Source organism: Mya arenaria, chromosome 5, assembly GCF_026914265.1.
Source record: "Mya arenaria isolate MELC-2E11 chromosome 5, ASM2691426v1".
NCBI lineage: Eukaryota > Metazoa > Mollusca > Bivalvia > Myida > Myidae > Mya > Mya arenaria.
In genome coordinates, this window is record NC_069126.1 from 38,338,934 (window position 1) to 38,359,824 (window position 20,891).

The 20,891-nt window shown below is 37.7% G+C and overlaps 1 protein-coding gene across 1 annotated transcript in view; it reads left to right on the forward strand.

Annotated features, from left to right (window-relative positions):
- The window catches only part of LOC128234618 (zinc transporter 9-like), a 308,991-nt gene that overhangs the window by 78,516 nt on the left and 209,584 nt on the right, over nucleotides 1–20,891 (forward strand). The window contains exon 6 of the mRNA XM_052948969.1: nucleotides 19,565–19,658. Within this exon, the coding sequence (XP_052804929.1) occupies nucleotides 19,565–19,658 (94 nt within the window). The remainder of the gene's footprint in view (nucleotides 1–19,564; nucleotides 19,659–20,891) is intronic.

The window sequence follows — 20,891 nt, forward strand, 5'->3', positions numbered from 1 at the left end:
CTAATGAAAACACTTCTCATAAATCTTGGAATTAAATCTGTATTTTTACACCAAGAATTCCCCAAAAATGGTAAAGTACATAACAACATAGCCTTGTGTGTATTAATAACGGAGTAAGATTTACCACTCTTATGCAAATAAAATAAATATGTCAAGACAACTGTTTCAGACGTCTGAAAGGCACTGCTACACCTGATATGTTCCAAATACCCCACTGCCTCCAGGCATGTTGGTATTGCTTCCTAGTACCAGTTGACCATGACTTGATGATGAAATCAGCAAGTTCTCCCGAAAGACCTCCACCATGGAGTGCTTCCCTGATACTGTTGCTGCGATGAGTCAAAGCTTCCTCCCTTAAGGATGTTCCTCTCTGTTGTACGCTAATGTCAATAGGTCCCAGTGTCTTGGTAGCCTAACAGGAAAAGAACACATGTTTTCTAATATTATTCTAATATTATGGTAAACCAAGATTGCGCACACCAAAATGGAAATATTATGATACACTCATCTACCTCAGCTTGTATGATCTTGTTTATCACTTTCCCAACAATATTAAAAGGGGGAAAAACATATGGTGACATAGTTTGCCTCGAGACACTGAAAGCATCAGTAAAGCTAGCGCCAGGTTCTGGAAACCATGAAACAAACTTGTTTAGTCTTATGTTTAATGGAGAGGCAAATAAATCAATGTCAGGCCTGAAAAAATGCAAACATATCCTTTCAAATATGTCCATTTTTAGCATCCACTCAGTTGATGAGGAAAATTTCTTGAATAATAATCTGCGGCAGAGCTGCGGTATTACTTTTACCAGGTAAATGAGTAGCTGACAAATGAATATTCCTTTCTATGCACCACATCCAAATGCTCTTTGCTAAAACATCCATATCAGAGGAAGCCATACCCCCAAATTCAGATATATAAGAAACTGCTGTTGTATTGTCAGACTGAATTTCTATATGCGTATTTTGTATATCATAATACAATGCTTGTAATGCATAAAATATTGCCAACAATTCCAAGTAATTTATCGATTTGTTATGCTTTTCTTCAGATGCCCATCTACCATTTGTATGCGTTTCACTAGATAAATCAATACCTCCATAACCCAGAAACAATGCATCGGCATAGGTCTTATCAATTTCCCATGTTTGGTTTCTACATTATTGAGCCACCACTTAAGTTCCAAGATACTAGAATCTGACAACTGAACCTTTTTATCAAAATCCATTGATCTTTCTAACCCTTTAATCTTGTTTTGTTCAAGATCTCTAAAGTGTAATTTTGCCTCAAACACAGCATAAAAGGCATTGACTAATAGACCAATAAAATAGGCCAAATCTCGAATGACAACAACCCCTTCTGATAATAATATTTTGGCCTTTATCAAAATCTTTTGAATCTTTTGTTCAGTCAAATATACTTTAAATTCTACTGAATCCAGGATAAAACCAAAAAGAGGATTTGTTGGCATGGTTTCAGAACAGACTTTTCTCTATTTAACAAACCCCAAGGATTCTATTGTGTCTGTCATAATTTCTGTATTTCTAGAGCAGATTAACTTATCTTGGTTCATATTCAATGAATCATCTGTGTAATAGAAATATCGGACACTCTGTTTCCTGAACCAGGCATAAATAGCCTTCAAAATCTTAGTGAACAGGAATGGCGCATTATAAATTATAGCCAAACCAAACGGTAAACAAATAAACTTGTATAATTGACCATTCCAAGAAAATTTCAGATACATAGTGGAATCATCATGAATAGGCACTAAATCAAAGTGCTGAAAGCACTGATGGACTAGGGCTTCATTTAGGGGAATGTTGACAACCATGTTCTAAGCATTGAAAGAATCAGCTCACATCACAAGGGGTCACTGTTTAACCCTTTAGCGCATGTATACGAGATAGGCCGACATAGCTCATTAGCAGATGTAAACGCATCTGGCCGACCCTATACACTACTGGATGTAAACGCATCTCCCGCATATTTCAATAGGGTCATTTCAATACTTCAATATTGCATCTTTCTTTTTGTAAACAATATCCGGGATGTTTATAAAGCTGAAGATTAACCTTTTGTGTATTGATTTTCCCTCGAAAATGTGGTCTGCTAAAACTTGAAGGTCATTATTTATACTGCCAATCACAGGTGTGAGATCCTACTGTGACGTAATAAAACCTCGAGGAATGGCAGTACTGTACAGTATGGAATTTCCCCCAAAACATTGATGCGTAAATCAATGAAATTATTATGTCAGTTTAATTTACCATTGAAATCAATAAAGATAATAATTATTTGTAGATAATAGTTTGTGTTACAAACAATAGAAACAATAAGTAGCTGAGAAAATGATGAGTAAATTTTTTGCTGAGCTAATCGATGGCCAGCATGGATTCGATGGCCAGCATGGTTCCGGTCGTAAAATAGGTCAAGTAAACAACATTTGTGCAAGCGTTTGATGATTTAGATCTTTTTATTCATTACTTGAAAAACATTTATGGCTTTCTTTTTGTAAAGAATTTTATGAGGGGGTAATAAAGTTAAACAGACACTCTGGACTGGATCTCTCAGCTGGATGACACCGGATATTCCTGCCACATTTCTCTGTATTATACACAAGAACATCAATTGTCGGCTTTTTAATCCAGATGTGTCTTTTTTATGATAGGGGTAATAAAATTTAGATCGATCCCAGCATATTATTACCCTTTGATTTAATGCAATTATGACATTTCAAAGAAATGTTACAATTCCATCTTGGAAATGCATTCACAGATGAAATAAAAGAATTTTATATTTCATCATTGACACCATTTATTAGATAAATTAATTACCTATAAAAAATGTATTCACAATTAAAAAAGATTTGGAAACAATTATTTGGAGTAATATTGATTTTAAGGTCATACTGCTGTATTCATTTGCTCATTTTTATACGCCCGAAGGGTCGTATTATGTTATGGCCTCCATCGTCTGTCCGTCTGTCTGTCCGTCTGTCCGTCCGTCCGTCTGTCCGTCTTTTAGCAATTCCGTGTCCGGGCCATAACTTGGTAACTAATAAAGCGATTTTCAAATAACTTTATACAAATCATCACTACATTAAAAGGATGTGTCGCGCGCAATTTCCAGGTCCATACCTCAAAGACTAGAATCACCATGGGGGTGCGTTAGCAATTCCGTGTCCGGGCCACAACTTTGTCACTAATAAAGTCATTTTCAAATAACTTTATACAAAGCATCATTACATTAAAAGGATATGTCGCGCGCAATTTCCAGGTCCATACCTCAAAGACTAGAATCACCATGGGGGGGCGTTACAACTTTATCACTAATAAAGTCATTTTCAAATAACTTTATACAAAGCATCATTACATTAAAAGGATGTGTCGCGCGCAATTTCCAGGTCCATACCTCAAAGACTAGAATCACCATGGGGGGGCATTAGCAATTCTGTTTCCGGGCCATAACTTGGTTACTAATAAAGCGATTTTCAAATAACTTTATACAAATCATCACTACATTAAAAGGATGTGTCGCGCCTAATTTCCAGGTCCATACCTCAAAGACTAGAATCACCATGGGGGTGCGTTAGCAAATCCGTGTCAGGGCCACAACTTGGTCACTAATAAAGTCATTTTCAAATAACTTTATACAAAGCATCATTACATTAAAAGGATGTGTCGCGCGCAATTTCCAGGTCCATACCTCAAACACTAGAATCACCATTGGGGGGGGGGGGCGTTAGCAATTCTGTGTCCGGGCCACATCTTTGTTACTAATAAAGTGATTTTCAAATAACTTTATACAAATCATCACTACATTAAAAGGATGTGTCACATGCAATTTCCAGGTCCATACCTCAAAGTCTAGAATCACCATGGGGGGGACGTTAGCAATTCCATGTCCAGGCCATAACTCAAAGACTAGAATCACCAATGGGGGGCGTTAGCAATTCTGTGTCCGGGCCACATCTTTGTTACTCGTCCGTTAGCAATTCCATATCCGGGCCATAACTTGGTAACTAATAAAGCGATTCTCAAATAACTTTATACAAATCATCACTACATTAAAAGGATGTGTCGCGCCCAATTTCCAGGTCCATACCTCAAAGACTAGAATCACCATGGGGGTGCGTTAGCAAATCCGTGTCCGGGCCACAACTTGGTCACTAATAAAGTCATTTTCAAATAACTTTATACAAAGCATCATTACATTAAAAGGATGTGTCGCGCACAATTTCCAGGTCCATACCTCAAAGACTAGAATCACCATGGGGGGGCGTTAGCAATTCTGTGTCTGGGCCACATCTTTGTTACTAATAAAGTGATTTTCAAATAACTTTATACAAATCATCACTACATTAAAGGATGTGTCACATGCAATTTCCAGGTCCATACCTCAAAGTCTAGAATCACCATGGGGGGGGGGACGTTAGCAATTCCATGTCCAGGCCATAACTCAAAGACTAGAATCACCATGGGGGGGCGTTAGCAATTCTGTGTCCGGGCCACATCTTTGTAACTCGTCCGTTAGCAATTCCGTGTCTGGGCCATAACTTGGTAACTAATAAAGCCATTTTCAAATAACTTTATACAAATCATCACTACATTAAAAGGATGTGTCGCGCGCAATTTCCAGGTCCATACCTCAAAGACTAGAATCACCATGGGGGGGCATTAGCAATTCTGTGTCCGGGCCACATCTTTGTTACTCGTCCGTTAGCAATTCCGTGTCCGGGCCATAACTTGGTAACTTATAAAGCGATTTTCAAATAACTTTATACAAATCATCACTACATTAAAAGGACCTCAAGCCGAATCTTCTTCGGGCGTATAATGCTCCGTTTCGCGGTGCTCTTGTTTGAATATCCTGAAAAGTACCTATACAGATAAGGACTGCTTATCAGTAAGATGGCTATTGACTGGGAGGTGTAATCTGACCACTTGTCTATGTGCTAAAGGGTTAATGGGCTAGCTTAAACTTTAGACTAAAACTGCTTGCAAGCTGCAGAGGAAATTTGAAAAATCTAGTTAAGTGTGTGTAGAGTGAGGGGGTGGGGAGGGGAAGGGGTGCTAAAGCGTTCAATCAGATAAAGTCATAGTTCTTTTGAATTTCTCAAAGTTGTCAAATCAGACTTGTACAAATTAATTTACGTGGTTGGCACACATACTTCTTTAAAGGGTAATCATATACATTGAAAAAGCAAAATTGTAAGTAGCAAAATATACAAGGGAATAACAGCTTTGTACATTGATGTGTAGTTCGAAAAAACTTACAATTAAGGCCAGAGTTTTTTTATTTTTCGTTTTACGGGAAATTTTTCAAAAATAAGCGCCAGGAGGAGGGAATAAAATTAAGAAAAAGATGTCCAAAAATGAGCGACGAAAAAATAAATAAAAATAAGATGGATTTTCCGTATTTTTTTCGGAAATATTTATAGAATGTATGTTTTGAAGTTGGGCACAATTGTTTTGTACTCCATACTGCCTGTTATATTATAGATCTGTAAAATAAAGTCAAAACAAGATGTCATTTTCACAAGCAGCCACTGTAATGCACCAGTCAATTGTAACCATGCCCCCTCCTCCCAGGTCCGGGGAATAGCGGGGACTTTGACTTTCAGTCCAGCCAATCCTGGGTAAAATCCCCGCCCTGCGGAGACAAAGTACTGGTCAAATCCCTGCCAAATTCCCCCGCACCTCGAGGTAAGGCCCTTTCCCCACCATTTTCGGCGCAAAAACAAAACCACCGCATTCACTAGGCACTGTGGGGCCACAAGGAAGGTAAAAACACGGCCCATTTCTCACATTATCCCCTATATACCCAAGGACCTCAGGGGCACTGGTGCATAATCTGGTGCATAATGCACATTTAAGGAACTTTTTTTAACATTTGGATATTTATTTTACTCCCTAAACGCCACAAGTCAACTGATTTACACCAATGTAAATATATTCTTTAACTATAACTCCACAGTATTTAACACTGCACGGTTAGATAAAAATTACACATAAATTATTATATATGCATGATTTTAATATGAGCATCTATACTTTAGTAGTGCTTTTAATAGTCACTGAAACTCGCACTAGCAAAACATAAGGCATCTGGCATATTGTTTGTGTCTAACATGTTTATTAATATCATTTTGGGTTCATATATTGAGATAAACAACAAATGAAAAAAATTAATGTCTTTGAGATACAAGAAAAGAAACAAGGTAAGTAACTCAAACTTACCAGATTTCAAAGTAGAGTTTATTTTTTATAGTTTCTTAATCAACATACAAACAATCCATTTTAAAATGGGTGACATGAAAAGAGGAGCCAATGCCCATTAAAATGGTATGTGATATGCTGGTATATCTTTATTGTCTTTAGACAAACAAGCCAAATCCAATGTCACATTCTCGTCTTTTTCTGTTGTCACTGTCAGAAACTGTACAGCAAATTCTAATTATCAGTGTATCCCAGTGTAAACCGGTCTACACACAGAAATATTTAAGAAATTTTATGCTTTGGTATAAAGAAAATACAATTCCGTTCCGAAATATCACAAAATGACAAACGCACTGATTTCATGAACAACAGTGTATCAGTCTTCAAACTAAATCCACTTTCGTAAAAGGCTGTCATTTTCCTTACACGCGCTTAGATGATGATAATAAGCAAATTTCAAGTTTATTTTCATCATGGCATATTATATGCATTGTGATATCACAAAACAATGTAACATATTTCAGTTGACATCATAAGCACAAACTGCCAGCTTCCGCCATCTTGGAAATTGTGCGCTATAGTTTTTATTGTTGTACCTCTAAGGTCAAGGTCACACTCAGTGTTTATTCACAATGGAGTGCTGCATATAGGACATAGAGTATAGGTTGTCGTGTCCGGGCTGTAACTTTCCCTTGTATAGACAGATTTAAAAATAACTTGCCACATGTGTTCCACGTACCAAGACGACCTGTCCCGTGCAAGACCCGTGTCCCTACCTCTTAGGTTAAGGTCACACTTTGTGTTTATTCACAATGGAGTGCTGCATATAAGGACATAAGAGTATAAGTTGTCGTGTCCGGGCTGTAACTTTCCCTTGTATGGACAGATTTTAAAATGACTTGCCACATGTGTTCCACATACCAAGACGACCTGTCCCGTGCAAGACCCGTGTCCCTACCTCTTAGGTCAAGGTCACACTGAAGTTTTTATTCACAATGGAGTGCTGCATATAAAGCCATAGTGAAAAGGTTGTCATGTGCCGGCTGTAACTTTCCCTTGTATGGACAGATTTTAAAATAACTCGCCACATGTGTTCCACATACCAAGATGACGTGTCGCATGCAAGACCCGTGTCCCTACCTCTAAGGTCAAGGTCACACTTAGTGTTTATTCACAATGGAGTGCTGCATATAAGGACACAGCGTGTAGGTTGTCGTGTCCGGGCTGTAACTTTCCCTTGTATGGACAGATTTTAAAATTACTTGCCACATGTGTTCCACATACCAAGACGACCTGTCCCGTGCAAGACCCGTGTCCCTACCTCTTAGGTTAAGGTCACACTTAGTGTTTATTCACAATGGAGTGCTGCATATAAGGACATAAGAGTATAGGTTGTCGTGTCCGGGCTGTAACTTTCCCTTGTATGGACAGATTTTAAAATGACTCACCACATGTGTTCCACATACCAAGATGACGTGTCGCATGCAAGACCCGTGTCCCTACCTCTAAGGTCAAGGTCACTCTTAGTGTTTATTCACAATGGAGTGCTGCATATAAGGACACAGCGTGTAGGTTGTCGTGTCCGGGCTGTAACTTTCCCTTGTATGGACAGATTTTAAAATTACTTGCCACATGTGTTCCACATACCAAGACGACCTGTCCCGTGCAAGACCCGTGTCCCTACCTCTTAGGTCAAGGTCACACTGAAGTTTTTATTCACAATGGAGTGCTGCATATAAAGCCATAGTGAAAAGGTTGTCATGTGCCGGCTGTAACTTTCCCTTGTATGGACAGATTTTAAAATAACTCGCCACATGTGTTCCACATACCAAGATGACGTGTCGCATGCAAGACCCGTGTCCCTACCTCTAAGGTCAAGGTCACACTTAGTGTTTATTCACAATGGAGTGCTGCATATAAGGACACAGCGTGTAGGTTGTCGTGTCCGGGCTGTAACTTTCCCTTGTATGGACAGATTTTAAAATTACTTGCCACATGTGTTCCACATACCAAGACGACCTGTCCCGTGCAAGACCCGTGTCCCTACCTCTTAGGTTAAGGTCACACTTAGTGTTTATTCACAATGGAGTGCTGCATATAAGGACATAAGAGTATAGGTTGTCGTGTCCGGGCTGTAACTTTCCCTTGTATGGACAGATTTTAAAATGACTCACCACATGTGTTCCACATACCAAGATGACGTGTCGCATGCAAGACCCGTGTCCCTACCTCTAAGGTCAAGGTCACTCTTAGTGTTTATTCACAATGGAGTGCTGCATATAAGGACACAGCGTGTAGGTTGTCGTGTCCGGGCTGTAACTTTCCCTTGTATGGACAGATTTTAAAATTACTTGCCACATGTGTTCCACATACCAAGACGACCTGTCCCGTGCAAGACCCGTGTCCCTACCTCTTAGGTCAAGGTCACACTGAAGTTTTTATTCACAATGGAGTGCTGCATATAAAGCCATAGTGAATAGGTTGTCATGTCCCGGCTGTAACTTTCCCTTGTATGGACAGATTTTAAAATAACTCACCACATGTGTTCCACATACCAAGATGACGTGTCGCATGCAAGACCCGTGTCCCTACCTCTAAGGTCAAGGTCACTCTTAGTGTTTATTCACAATGGAGTGCTGCATATAAGGACATAGCGTATAGGTTGTCGTGTCCGGGCTGTAACTTTCCCTTGTATGGACAGATTTTAAAATTACTTGCCACATGTGTTCCACATACCAAGACGACCTGTCCCGTGCAAGACCCGTGTCCCTACCTCTTAGGTCAAGGTCACACTTAAGTGTTTATTCACAATGGAGTGCTGCATATAAGGACATAGAGTATAGGTTGTCGTGTCTGGGCTGTAACTTTCCCTTGTATGGACAGATTTTAAAATAACTTGCCACATGTGTTCCACATACCAAGGTGACGTGTCGCGTGCAAGACCTGTGTCCCTACCTCTAAGGTCAAGGTCACACTTAGTGTTTATTCACATTGGAGTGCTGCATATAAGGACATTGAGTATAAGTTGTCATGTCTGGGCTGTGACTTTCCCTTGTATGGACAGATTTTAAAATGACTTGCCACATGTGTTCCACATACCAAGACGACTTGCCGTGTGCAAGACCCGTGCCCCTACCTCTTAGGTCAAGGTCACACTTAGGTGTTTATTCACAACAGAGTGCTGCATATAAGGACGTAGAGTATAGGTTGTCGTGTCCGGGCTGTAACTCTCCCTTGTATGGACAGATTTTAAAATAACTTGCCACATGTGTTCCACATACCAAGACGACATGTCGCATGCAAGACCTGTGTCCCTACCTCTAAGGTCAAGGTCACACTTAGGTGTTGATTCACAATGGAATGCTGCATATATAAGGACATAGAGTATAGGTTGTCGTGTCCGGGCTGTAACTTTCTCTTGTATGGGCAGATTTTAAAATGACTTGCCACATGTGTCCGACATACCAAGATGGCATGTCACGTGCAAGACCCATGTCCCTACCTCTAAGGTCAAAGTCACACTTAGTGTTTATTCACAATGGAATGCTGCTTATAAGGACATAACAGTGTAGGTTGTCAAGTATGGGTGGTATATTTTTATGTTCAGAGGCAATTTAAAATAACTTGCCATATGTATTTGACACGTAAAGGCAAGATCAACTTTTCATGTACTGACCTTGTTCGTAGGTCAATGTCACATTCGGGGGCATTCGTCACATACTGTGACAGCTCTTGTGTATGTTTAGAGGCAATTTAAAATAACTTGCCATATGTATTTGACACGACATGGGCAAGATCAATTTTTCATGTACTGACATTCGTCACATACTGTGACAGCTCTTGTTTTTGTATACAATACTCCTTTATAAGACGTGGTTGGTTTTTAGAACAAATCCAGCACTTCAATTTCTACAATTATATGATGATGTTCTAGTGAAACAGTCATTTATCAACTAAATTTGTTAATTTGCTTGAGTGAGCTTTCTTATGTGGAGGTAGGTTAATAAAAGAACAAGTAAACGTGGATATGGATTTATTTTACATATCTTATTTCATTATTTATAATTTATCATTATTCTCGTAACAATCAAAGTTTCATTCACATGCAGTCATTGTTTTAAGATTCCCAGACAACGATTATTGATTATTATAATTCGATCGTATGGTATTTTCTTACCAGCCTGGACGAAATCCTGGTAATCAAATGGTATCATACGCTATCCGACCGAGCGTTTTAAATACAAACCATAACTACGCGCCTTTGATCTTGTTACCGTTCATGCTCTGAAGTATGTACATCACAAATTGTACCGTTTGATCTGCAGCTGACACATTCCTATAAATGTGTTGTTATAACTTTCGCAGGTTTTTGTTTGGATTTTAGTTGATGGGACTTAAATTAGGCGAAATAAATAACCATTGATAATTAACTGCGGATAAATTTATGTAACGATTAATGAAATGTGAACCTCGCTGATAAGCCTGCATGAATTCGCAAAGCCTACTCGTAAGAAACCTGCATGATATACGCAAAATGTAAAAAAAGTAAGTTGTATTTTGGACATGGATAAATAACACTGCAAACTATGTCCTAAATATTTTCATTATGAAGACAGCAAAATGTGTCTTCTGTGATCAAACCGGTTTGGACCATAAACATGCATTTGCCAATTTGAAGATATCGGACAGGGATCGCCGAACTCCACCATTTTGTTTCCCTGTTGACAAAGCGTCTCGGTATAAATACACAATCAGGAATGAAAGTTTATTCTCCAAGAACAGAGACAAACAACGAAAATATTGACGATTATTTAATTTTTGATTTTTTACTTTTATGCCTAAAAAAAGATAATGGTCAGCGAGGATAAAATAGGCTTGGTCCCGTTACCGGAAAGACAGGGGTTTTTTTTTTTGGCCTAAACTATATACAGTATAACCCCTCTATTCAGACCACCCATGGGACAGGACTTTGAGAAAATGGTCTTAATAGCGGGGTCCTGGGTCTGATTATTGAGCTTGTGCTGATTAGAATAGTGAATTGTCAAGTGGTGAAATTCATTACATTTCTACATGTACAGGTATTACTGGGTATTGGTAATATAGGGCTATAGTGAATACTATTCAAGCAGAGAAAATAAATAAAAAAAGTTATGTCATTTATTAATATACATCATAAATTTTTCAAAGACTAACATGTATTAAAACAACAAAGTTTCAATGTCCTGTAATTATATTTTCACATGTTTCCCCGAAAATCCAATCGAAAGCATTAAATCAATCAAAGCCCCATCAATTATCAAACGCTTCTGTGTTTTTCACTCTAATCTTGTGTTCTGTGGAAAAGCAAGCGGCTACTTGTTGTCGTATAATGGTCAGTGATTATCCTTATACCGGGACACGTGCTGTAAACTTCTTTGTATTGCGTGTCAATCGAGGTGTGAACACAAACATGTATAGTACCTATCAAGAAATTGCCTGCGGTTGCATTAACGGTCACATTATCAGCTCAATTTAACGTGGGATTAACTAAAGGGGACTGGATAAAGTGGTCGTATTACTGAATAATGGAGTGCCCGTTTTTTCGGGGTTTACGACCATTGGATTATAGAGGAAAAAGATCGGGTCTGAAAAAAATCGGTCTTATTAGCGGGTTGGTCGTAAAAACGGAGTGGTCGCATATAGGGTTTTTACTGTACATGTATACAGTATTGATATCCCCTGGATGTTCAATTGGGTTATGCATTATCTTTTTCAATTGTTAATTTTAACACACAAGAAAATACTGTAAATTACACTGACCTGAAAGATGTCTTAGAGTCAATGATAGACAATAAAGTAGCAGATTTCAAATCTAGGCATTTAAGGCTGGGCCTTAAATTAGCACCGTCCAGATAATACAGCTGGGCGAGCTCCATGTCCTAATGCTAGGATCATTTATAGTAACTTTATCTTGTTGAGAATTTTAATACTTGACTACCGTAAATGACTGGGTATTAGACGCCCTTTTTTCCCTCAGATTTCGATGCAAAAAAATGCCTGCGTATAATACCCAGTAACAATTTTTTTAACTTTTTTTCTGAGGTAGATTTCAAGCCTAGAGTTTGTTTAGATTTATGTAGAAAGGGATGTTACTCGCGTCATATCAATCGAGTATATATGAGTTAAAACGGCTGTTGAAGATCGGGATACGGTATATCGTAAGACGTTTATAATTTAAACAAAAATATTTTTTGATTAAAGTTATTCAATATTATTTTGAATAATAAATTGAATTGAACAATAATTAAACTTGCATATATAAAATCAAAGTTGGGCACTGTCAAAATATTTTTTGTCAGTTGTACAAGAAGGTGTGAACTCGACTTCTTTTAACCTGTTTATCAATGGTCATTAACTTATTTATTACGCCTATAAGTGTAAATCCTTCATCAAGTTATTTAAAACACCATTTTATACATGCATTGAATTGAATAAACACATTCTATCGGCTTTAGATCAAAGAGTCACGCTGTGTGACGTCACATAACTTACAATTATACCCACGAGGATCTCGTGGAGAGCATGGGCATTGCTATGCAGGATTAATGTATAACTGTACGATTATTGCTTCTTACAGACTATAAGTGTGGTACAAGTTTGAAAGTTTATTGGCAGATCGTTTTACAAACATGTCATGTTTATGTTTTCTTAATCCCTTGATTGCCCTTGTTGTTTCTTTAATCCTTCAATAAATATATCACACTTCCTTTTCAACAGCACGGACCTATAGGTCCATGTCAACAGGCAATAAATCGTTTAGGATGGGGTAGTAACTAATTAACTTGTCACAGTGGTGTACACGGTTAGGTAATCTAGCCAGGCATTGTCTAGCCAGGCATTGTAAAGATAAAATCAATAATCTTCGTCTGTGAAAGTTATGATTGATGTCCTTTGGGTGTCCGAAAATTAGGTACGCAAAATAAATTATTTAAATAATTATGGGTGTCCGAAGTTTTAGGTGAATTACGGTACTTTATTCTTTTCTGTAGGTGTTGACATTTTGAGAACAAACCCGTACAATATAAGGCTTTTGCATAACTAAACTTTTCATTCTCAACAGTTTATCATTGTATGGTTTTAAAGATAACCGTCGCCATTTTCACGAAATTTTATTTTTTAGCTCACCTGTCACGTAGTGACAAGGTGAGCTTTTGTGATCACTCTTCGTCCGTCGTCCGTCCGTCCGTCCGTCCGTTCACAATTGCTTGTGAACACAATAGAGGTCACAATTTTGACCTAATCTTTATGAAACTTGGTCAGACTGATCATCTCTATAAAATCTAGGTCAAGTTCGATATTGGGTCATCTGGGGTCAAAAACTAGGTCACTAGGTCAATTAGTAGAAAAACCTTGTGAACACAATAGAGGTCACAATTTTAGCCTAATCTCAATGCAACTTGGTCAGAATGGTCATCTCTATAAAATCTAGGTCAAGTTCGATATTGGGTCATCCGCGGTCAATAATTAGGTCACTAGGTCAATTAGTAGAAAAACCTTGTGAACACAATAGAGGTCACAATTTTAGCCTAATCTCAATGCAACTTGGTCAGAATGATCATCTCTATAAAATGTAGGTCAAGTTCGATATTGGGTCATCCGCGGTCAACAACTAGGTCACTAGGTCAATTAGTACAAAAACCTTGTGAACACAATAGAGGTCACAATTTTAGCCTAATCTCAATGCAAGTTGGTCAGAATAATCATCTCTATAAAATCTAGGTCAAGTTCGATATTGGGTCATCCGCAGTCAATAACTAGGTCACTAGGTCAATTAGTACAAAAACCTTGTGAACACAACAGAGGTCACAATTTTGACCTAATCTTTATGAAACTTGGTCAGACTGATCATCTCTTTGAAATCTAGGTCAAGTTCGATATTGGGTCATCTGGGGTCAAAAACTAGGTCAGTAGGTCAATTAGTAGAAATACCTTGTGAACACATTAGAGGTCACAATTTTAGCCTAATCTCAATGCAACTTGGTCAGAATGATCATCTCTATAAAATTTAGGTCAAGTTCGATATTGGGTCATCCGTGGTCAATAACTAGGTCACTAGGTCAATTAGTTGAAAAACCTTGTGAACACAATAGAGGTCACAATTTTAGCCTAATCTCAATGCAACTTGGTCAGAATGATCATCGCTATAAAATGTAGGTCAAGTTTGATATTGGGTCATTCACGGTCAATAACTAGGTCACTAGGTCAATTAGTACAAAAACCTTGTGAACACGATAGAGGTCACAATTTTAGCCTAATCTCAATGCAACTTGGTCAGAATGATCATCTCTATAAAATCTAGGTCAAGTTCGATATTGGGTCATCTGCGGTCTACAGGTGAGCGATACAGGGCCATCATGGCCCTCTTGTTTGTCACTGTCAACAAACATGGTGGCCGAAAATGCCAGACGATTTGACATCTTTTCTATGCGTCTTTTAACCAAAAACATAGATTAAAAGTTTTTTTCTTGGACTTTTCACAGATTTTTTTCCCTGCGTCTAATACCCCCTATCGTCTTATACCCAGTCATTTACGGTAGTCCAAATAAACAGCCCCTTCAGGGTCTTTGACAATTTTTATTTTGGTGACTCATCATGTCCACATCCAACTTGTTTTCCTAGCCAATAATGACATTTCAAGCACTAAGTATATTTAGTTCAAATAATTGTACATTGAAAGATTTTTTACGATTTTTGATATGGCAAATCCTGTAGATGCTTTGTTGACAGAAGCTGATTGGAATAAGTGCTTAATGAAACACTTGTGTAATTAGACACACTTGTGTGATTAGACAATGATATTGGCTAAAGATAATTTATGTGTTACTTTTGTGTTTCTATTTAACAATGCAGTGTTCAATATTTAAGTGTTACAGTTGAAGAAAATATTTTACTGTGGTATGAATCAGATCAACATGGCATTAAGGCAACAATATTAATATCACAATTCTAAAAAATTACCCTGAACGCACATACTTTTGGTTAATACTTGACATGTTCAAATCTTGACCTATATGTTTTATGCACAAAGATGACAACTGTGACGCAGATTGCGAGTTGTTTTCAGTTATTATCATTATTTTTCACATCAATATTTGCAACTATTATTAACATCTTCTAATGGCACAAAGCAAAACAACTTTATTCAGGGTTCGAATTTAGCACTCACACACTCTCAAAATGCGAGTCAAAATTGAAAAATGCGAGTTGAATTTAAAGACACTCGCAAAATTTTGCGAGTTCAAAATTTGCAGAAAATATGCAATCTTCGAAATAGATATGAACATAATTGGTGATCAATTCCTGCACAATAGATATAAAACGAATTTTAGAAATGCCTACCTTCATTTTCCAATAATCACAAAGAAATTGATGACGTAGATTAAGGTTATGCAGGTACTCGTTACTATGTGGCAGGTTCCGTTACTATATATTTTTGTAGACTAGTTTTTCGTTTCCATTTTTAATTTTCCTTTTTTGACAGGGCGGTATTTAGCGATAATCACAGTCTGTATAATGATGAAAAGCAAAAAGATAAGTTTTTTACGCATGTTGATTTTAAAACTGCCGACAGCTGATGGCAATGATAAACCAGTTCCAAACAAAGAAGCCAAAATGAAATAATCCGTCCACTGTTTCGATGTGGAAGAGCGAGTTGAACATTATATTGACCCTCAAAACAAATGGCGAAAGGAACGTTTTCAAAATATTTCACACATACCAATACTGGCCTAATCAAGACTTCCTCAGTACGTAATGTCAGTGTTACATATATGATGATATTGTTTAATGTACAATAACATGATCATTCATTAAAACAAATTACACTATACCTTAAACCATTGTTTTTCATACAATTATGAATATATACTTTTTCCTTGCAAACACAAAGGTTTGCTTTAAAAAAATACAAGTGAGTGCCTGGTTTTGCGAGTTGAAAATTTTAGCAATAGCAAAAATTTGCGAGTATCAAAAAAAGTTGAATTGGAACCCTCATTATTGTTGTTTGGATTTTCACTAAGTTCGTATGTCCGTGTTGTACCGCAATTTTACTATTAATAGTGGGTGACCATGACCTTTCACCAGATGTATTTCAGTCATTATTGGTATTGCGTTAAATTCAGCCAATATGACCACAAGGTGATGATGTTTTTCAGTTAATTATTCTTAATTCACCTTCTAAACTAACAATCCATTGTTAAACTCCAATTTGATGCCTTAAATCCCACTTGACATCGGAAATTACGTGGACATGTGTTGATTCGTCTGCCATCTTGAATAAACTGGGTCATTTTGTGTCAGGTCATTAACACATTTTCTACTTAAAGAGTCTACAGTATGATATATAGTTTAAAATATTTCGTTATTTCAAAGTATTGAATTAATTCTGTTTAGCAACCATGTACTTCAGCATTCAGTTCGAAACATTTTTAGTTACAACTACTGCGTCTGGCGTAAGGATATATTTAAATGTAAGGTGATTTGGATGATATTAACGAAAATGTAACGTAGCGAGTTAGTGATTTACAGAAGTCGTATTTGTGCATTGATATATCACTCTGTTTATGCGTTTCAAGCTGCATATGCAGTCAAGATAGTTCTTAGTTTGATACCTTTCATACTTTTGTTTACATATTATTTGAAATTCTGCACCAACAATAAAATCCATCTTCGTATTGAAAACATCAAATACCGAACTATTTCCATCGCCGTTTGTTGTAAGCTAAATGAGTAAATTGGTCTGTATTTTCGACGGAAGAATAGCCTACTTAGGACAGTGCCCTGAGGGGCACCGTCCAAAAAACAAATGTCTTATCAACAAGAAATAATTATTTTTACTTATTTCTGCTGATGCAGAATTCCGCTGCGGGGTCATAAAAACGGATGATTTTTGACGCTACTATTCACGTTTAACTAGGCAGTCAATGAGCAATGTGGAGGAACTCGAAGTGTTCTCAGTGAGGAAAACACTAATGCCCTTGGAGGAAACCTGCATTTATTAACATTATTCCTCAGAGTGAGGAAAGTGGGTCTAACTCATTGAATGTACTGTAATTTGTATAATGTCTACATGGATTATAAGTTATCACTTTTATGATTGAGGTCACATTTCGAGCTGAATGCTGTGAAATAGGTATTTTATTATGCCCCTTTGAAGAAGAGGGGTATATTGCTTTGCACATGTCAGTCAGTAGATCGGTCGGTCAGTTCGTCAGTCCATCGGTTGACCAAAGCTGTGTGATAACTCAACAATTCCTGGACGTATGGTCATCAAACTTGACATGAAGGTTGGGCCTGACCAGTAGATGACCCCTATTGATTTTAGGGCTCATCGGGTCAAAGGTCAAGGTCAAAGTGACCTTTAATGGTAAAATAATTTTAAAGCTTGTCTGAGTGATAACTCAACAATGCCTAGACCTATGGTAATCAAACTTGATATGGAAGTTGGGCCTAACCAGTAGATGAGCCCTATTGTTTTGGGGGATTATCGGGCCAAAGGTCAAGGTCACAGTGACCTTGAATGGTAAAAGGTTGTCTGTGTGATAACTAGACAAGGCCTGCACCCATGGCCCTCAAACTTGACTTGGAGGTTGGGCCTGACCAGTAGATGACCCATATTGCTTTTGGGGGTCATCGGGCCAAAGGTCAAGGCCACAGTGACCTTGAATGGTAAAAGGTTGTCCGTGTGATAACTAAACAATACCTGCACCAATGGCCCTCAAACTTGACTTGGAGATTGGGCCTGACCAATAGATTGCCCCTTTTGATTTTGGGGGTCATTGGGCCAAAGGTCAAGGTCACAGTGACCTTGAATGGTAAAAGGTTGTCCGAGTGATTACTTGACAATGCCTGCACCCATGGCCCTCAAACTTGACATGAAGGTTGGGCCTGACCAGTATGACCCCTCTTGACAGTGGGGGTCATCAGGCCAAGGTCACTGTCACAGTAACCTTTAACGCAAAAAAGTTAACAAATCTTCTCCCAGTGATATCTCAACAATGCCTGAACCTATTATCATCAAACTTGACATGGAAGTTGTGCCTGACCAGGAGATGACCTTTAATGATTTTAGGAGTCATTGGGTCAAAGGTCAAGTTCACAGTGACCTTGAATGTGAAAATGTTTCGAGTGATAACTCGACAATGCCTGCATCCATGGCCCTCAAACCTGACTTGGAGTTGTGTCTGACCTGTAGATGACCCCTTATGATTTAAGGGGTCATAAGATCAAAGGTCAAGGTCACAGTGACCTTGAACGAAAAATGCTTGTCTGTGTGATAACTTGTCAATGCCCATGGCCCTCAAACTTGACAATAAGATTTTTGGTGACCAGCTGATGACTCCTATGGATTTTGAGGTTATAGAGTTGAAGGTCATGTTCATAACACACTCTATCCTCACACTTTGAATGGTCATAATCTTACAACTGCCTCAACGGCATCCAATGTCAGTGACAAATCAGCTGTCATTTTGGTCCATGCATATTTCATTCAATTGTCCATATTATCCTGACAACATGGCGCTCAGGAGGGGCATAATGTTTGACAAACATCTCTTGTAGTCCAAGATTCTTAGACACCCCTTTACTTCTTATGCTCTCACTACCAGGGAGTTTTAAGACAAGTCCAGTATGAAACTCAACAGCTTTTTTCTCAGTTTCCGACATGCTAAATACTAAACATTTATTTAAATAGTCAATTTCCTGCTATTAGTACTGTCAACTCAATTAAAAACTGCTATGCTTTTTTTTAAAGACTAATAATAATCATGCCTTATGTCACAGATGTTATAGTTCTTATTTCTATATAGTAAAATTTAGGACTATTAACATAATTGATGCCTTCTCGCATAGGGCATTCAAGGAGTATACATCACTCCAAGTGATACTTCTTATTACGCTTGGAGCATTAGCTACATCCAGTGATAGCTCTAGTTTTGTTTAGATCAATATATCTTAAATACTAAATAGATAGGTTTCAACTAGGTGTCACAATCTGCCATTTTGTTTTGAAGGATTACCATGGAGGTTTTCAAAGGGCAGTTTATACCAATAATACTCTATATCCTGCATTAAAGGCTATATAACAGAGTCATGGAAGCCACAACTAGAATACTCTGTTTCCCAACTGTGTTATGATGAATAGGACTTACTCAATCTTTTATACAATCTATATTGTTATTAAAAAATATCTTTCCATCAGATAAGGCTCATTTGGGGTCATTCATAATAAATATGGACAGCTCTTGTTTTGAAGTTTAACCCCATACTTACAAAGACTTAATGTTGTATATTGTGATATTTGCAGATATTCTTCAAGCACAAACAGACTATTTCCAGTATACAGACAACAACTACATGGACATGCAGTCTGCAAAGTCAGAATATCTGCTCACAGATGAGTATGACATCCTTTTATGCTTTAACTAATAGTGTATTGTTGATATCATTATAGACCAGGGCTCTCGCGATGGGGCAATTTGGGCAAAGTGGTTGCCTAAAATTCCCAGACTTCGCCCATTTGTATCATCAAAGCAATATTGACTAGTCGACAATTTCAGCACATTGTAAATCTGTCAATAAGCGTGTATTTGGCCACTGTCCCATCAGTCTAACCATCGTAAATAGCCATTCATAATCGGAAATCTCCTAACTGGGCTGTGTATCATCCAATTACCGAAACATCGCCAGTAAGCTGAGCTATTTCAAGTCAACCAATCGGAATGTACATTGAGAAGACCCTGATCAAATGATGTATCTTGTTTAAAATGACATAGAAAAAGTGACATAATTATGAAAAATCTTGTCAAGCATTAATCAAGTTAAAAAATAATTAAAAGTGTATTGTAAAAACAAGGCACCCTTTTTAAACATTGTTGCTTTTGAAACAGACAGTCATTGACATCTGGTCATTGGCAAGGTGGCGCTAAGAAAATCAATAAGCCCACTGTTTTTTTTATTGTTCGTTTAACAAAACCCACCACTCAAAAAAATGCAATTTCAGAAAATAAATGAAATTGGAAATCGCGAAGTTTTTTATTCCTTCGGCACCGTATTTTACCTGTCGATTAAAATAAAGTGTCGGGGAAAGAAAGACAACTCCTTCCAGATCAACTTTTCATCGTTTCTATAGCCCGTCGTCTATAAGTCATCCAATCGTAAGTGCTGATTTTTGTATCCAGACGTTTGATTGGACAAGAATGCTTGAAGAAACAATTCGGAGCTCCTCTGCCATTTTTATTGAAAAAAAACTCGGATGTATGCCGATACAATTGAAGTAGTTTGTAAATTTTTTATTTATATCATTAATTAAATGTAGTATTTTAGAGTTCTATTTATTGATCTAAGATTAAATTGATTGCCAGTGAAGTGTATTATTGCAATAATCGCAAACGGGCGGGCGGACGGGCGGGCATCAAACATTGGTTTCTGTTCAATAACTTTAGTTAGCATTGTTAGATATTGATGAAACTTGGTGTGTAGGTAGCTTATGGAAAGAGCTAGCTTGGGATTGCTTTTGAGGGGGGTGGGGCTAAGGTCAAGGTCACTGTTAATTAAAATAGAAAAATGGTTTCTGCCCAATAACTTTAGTTAGCATTGACCGATATTGATGAAACTTGGTGTGTAAGTTGCTT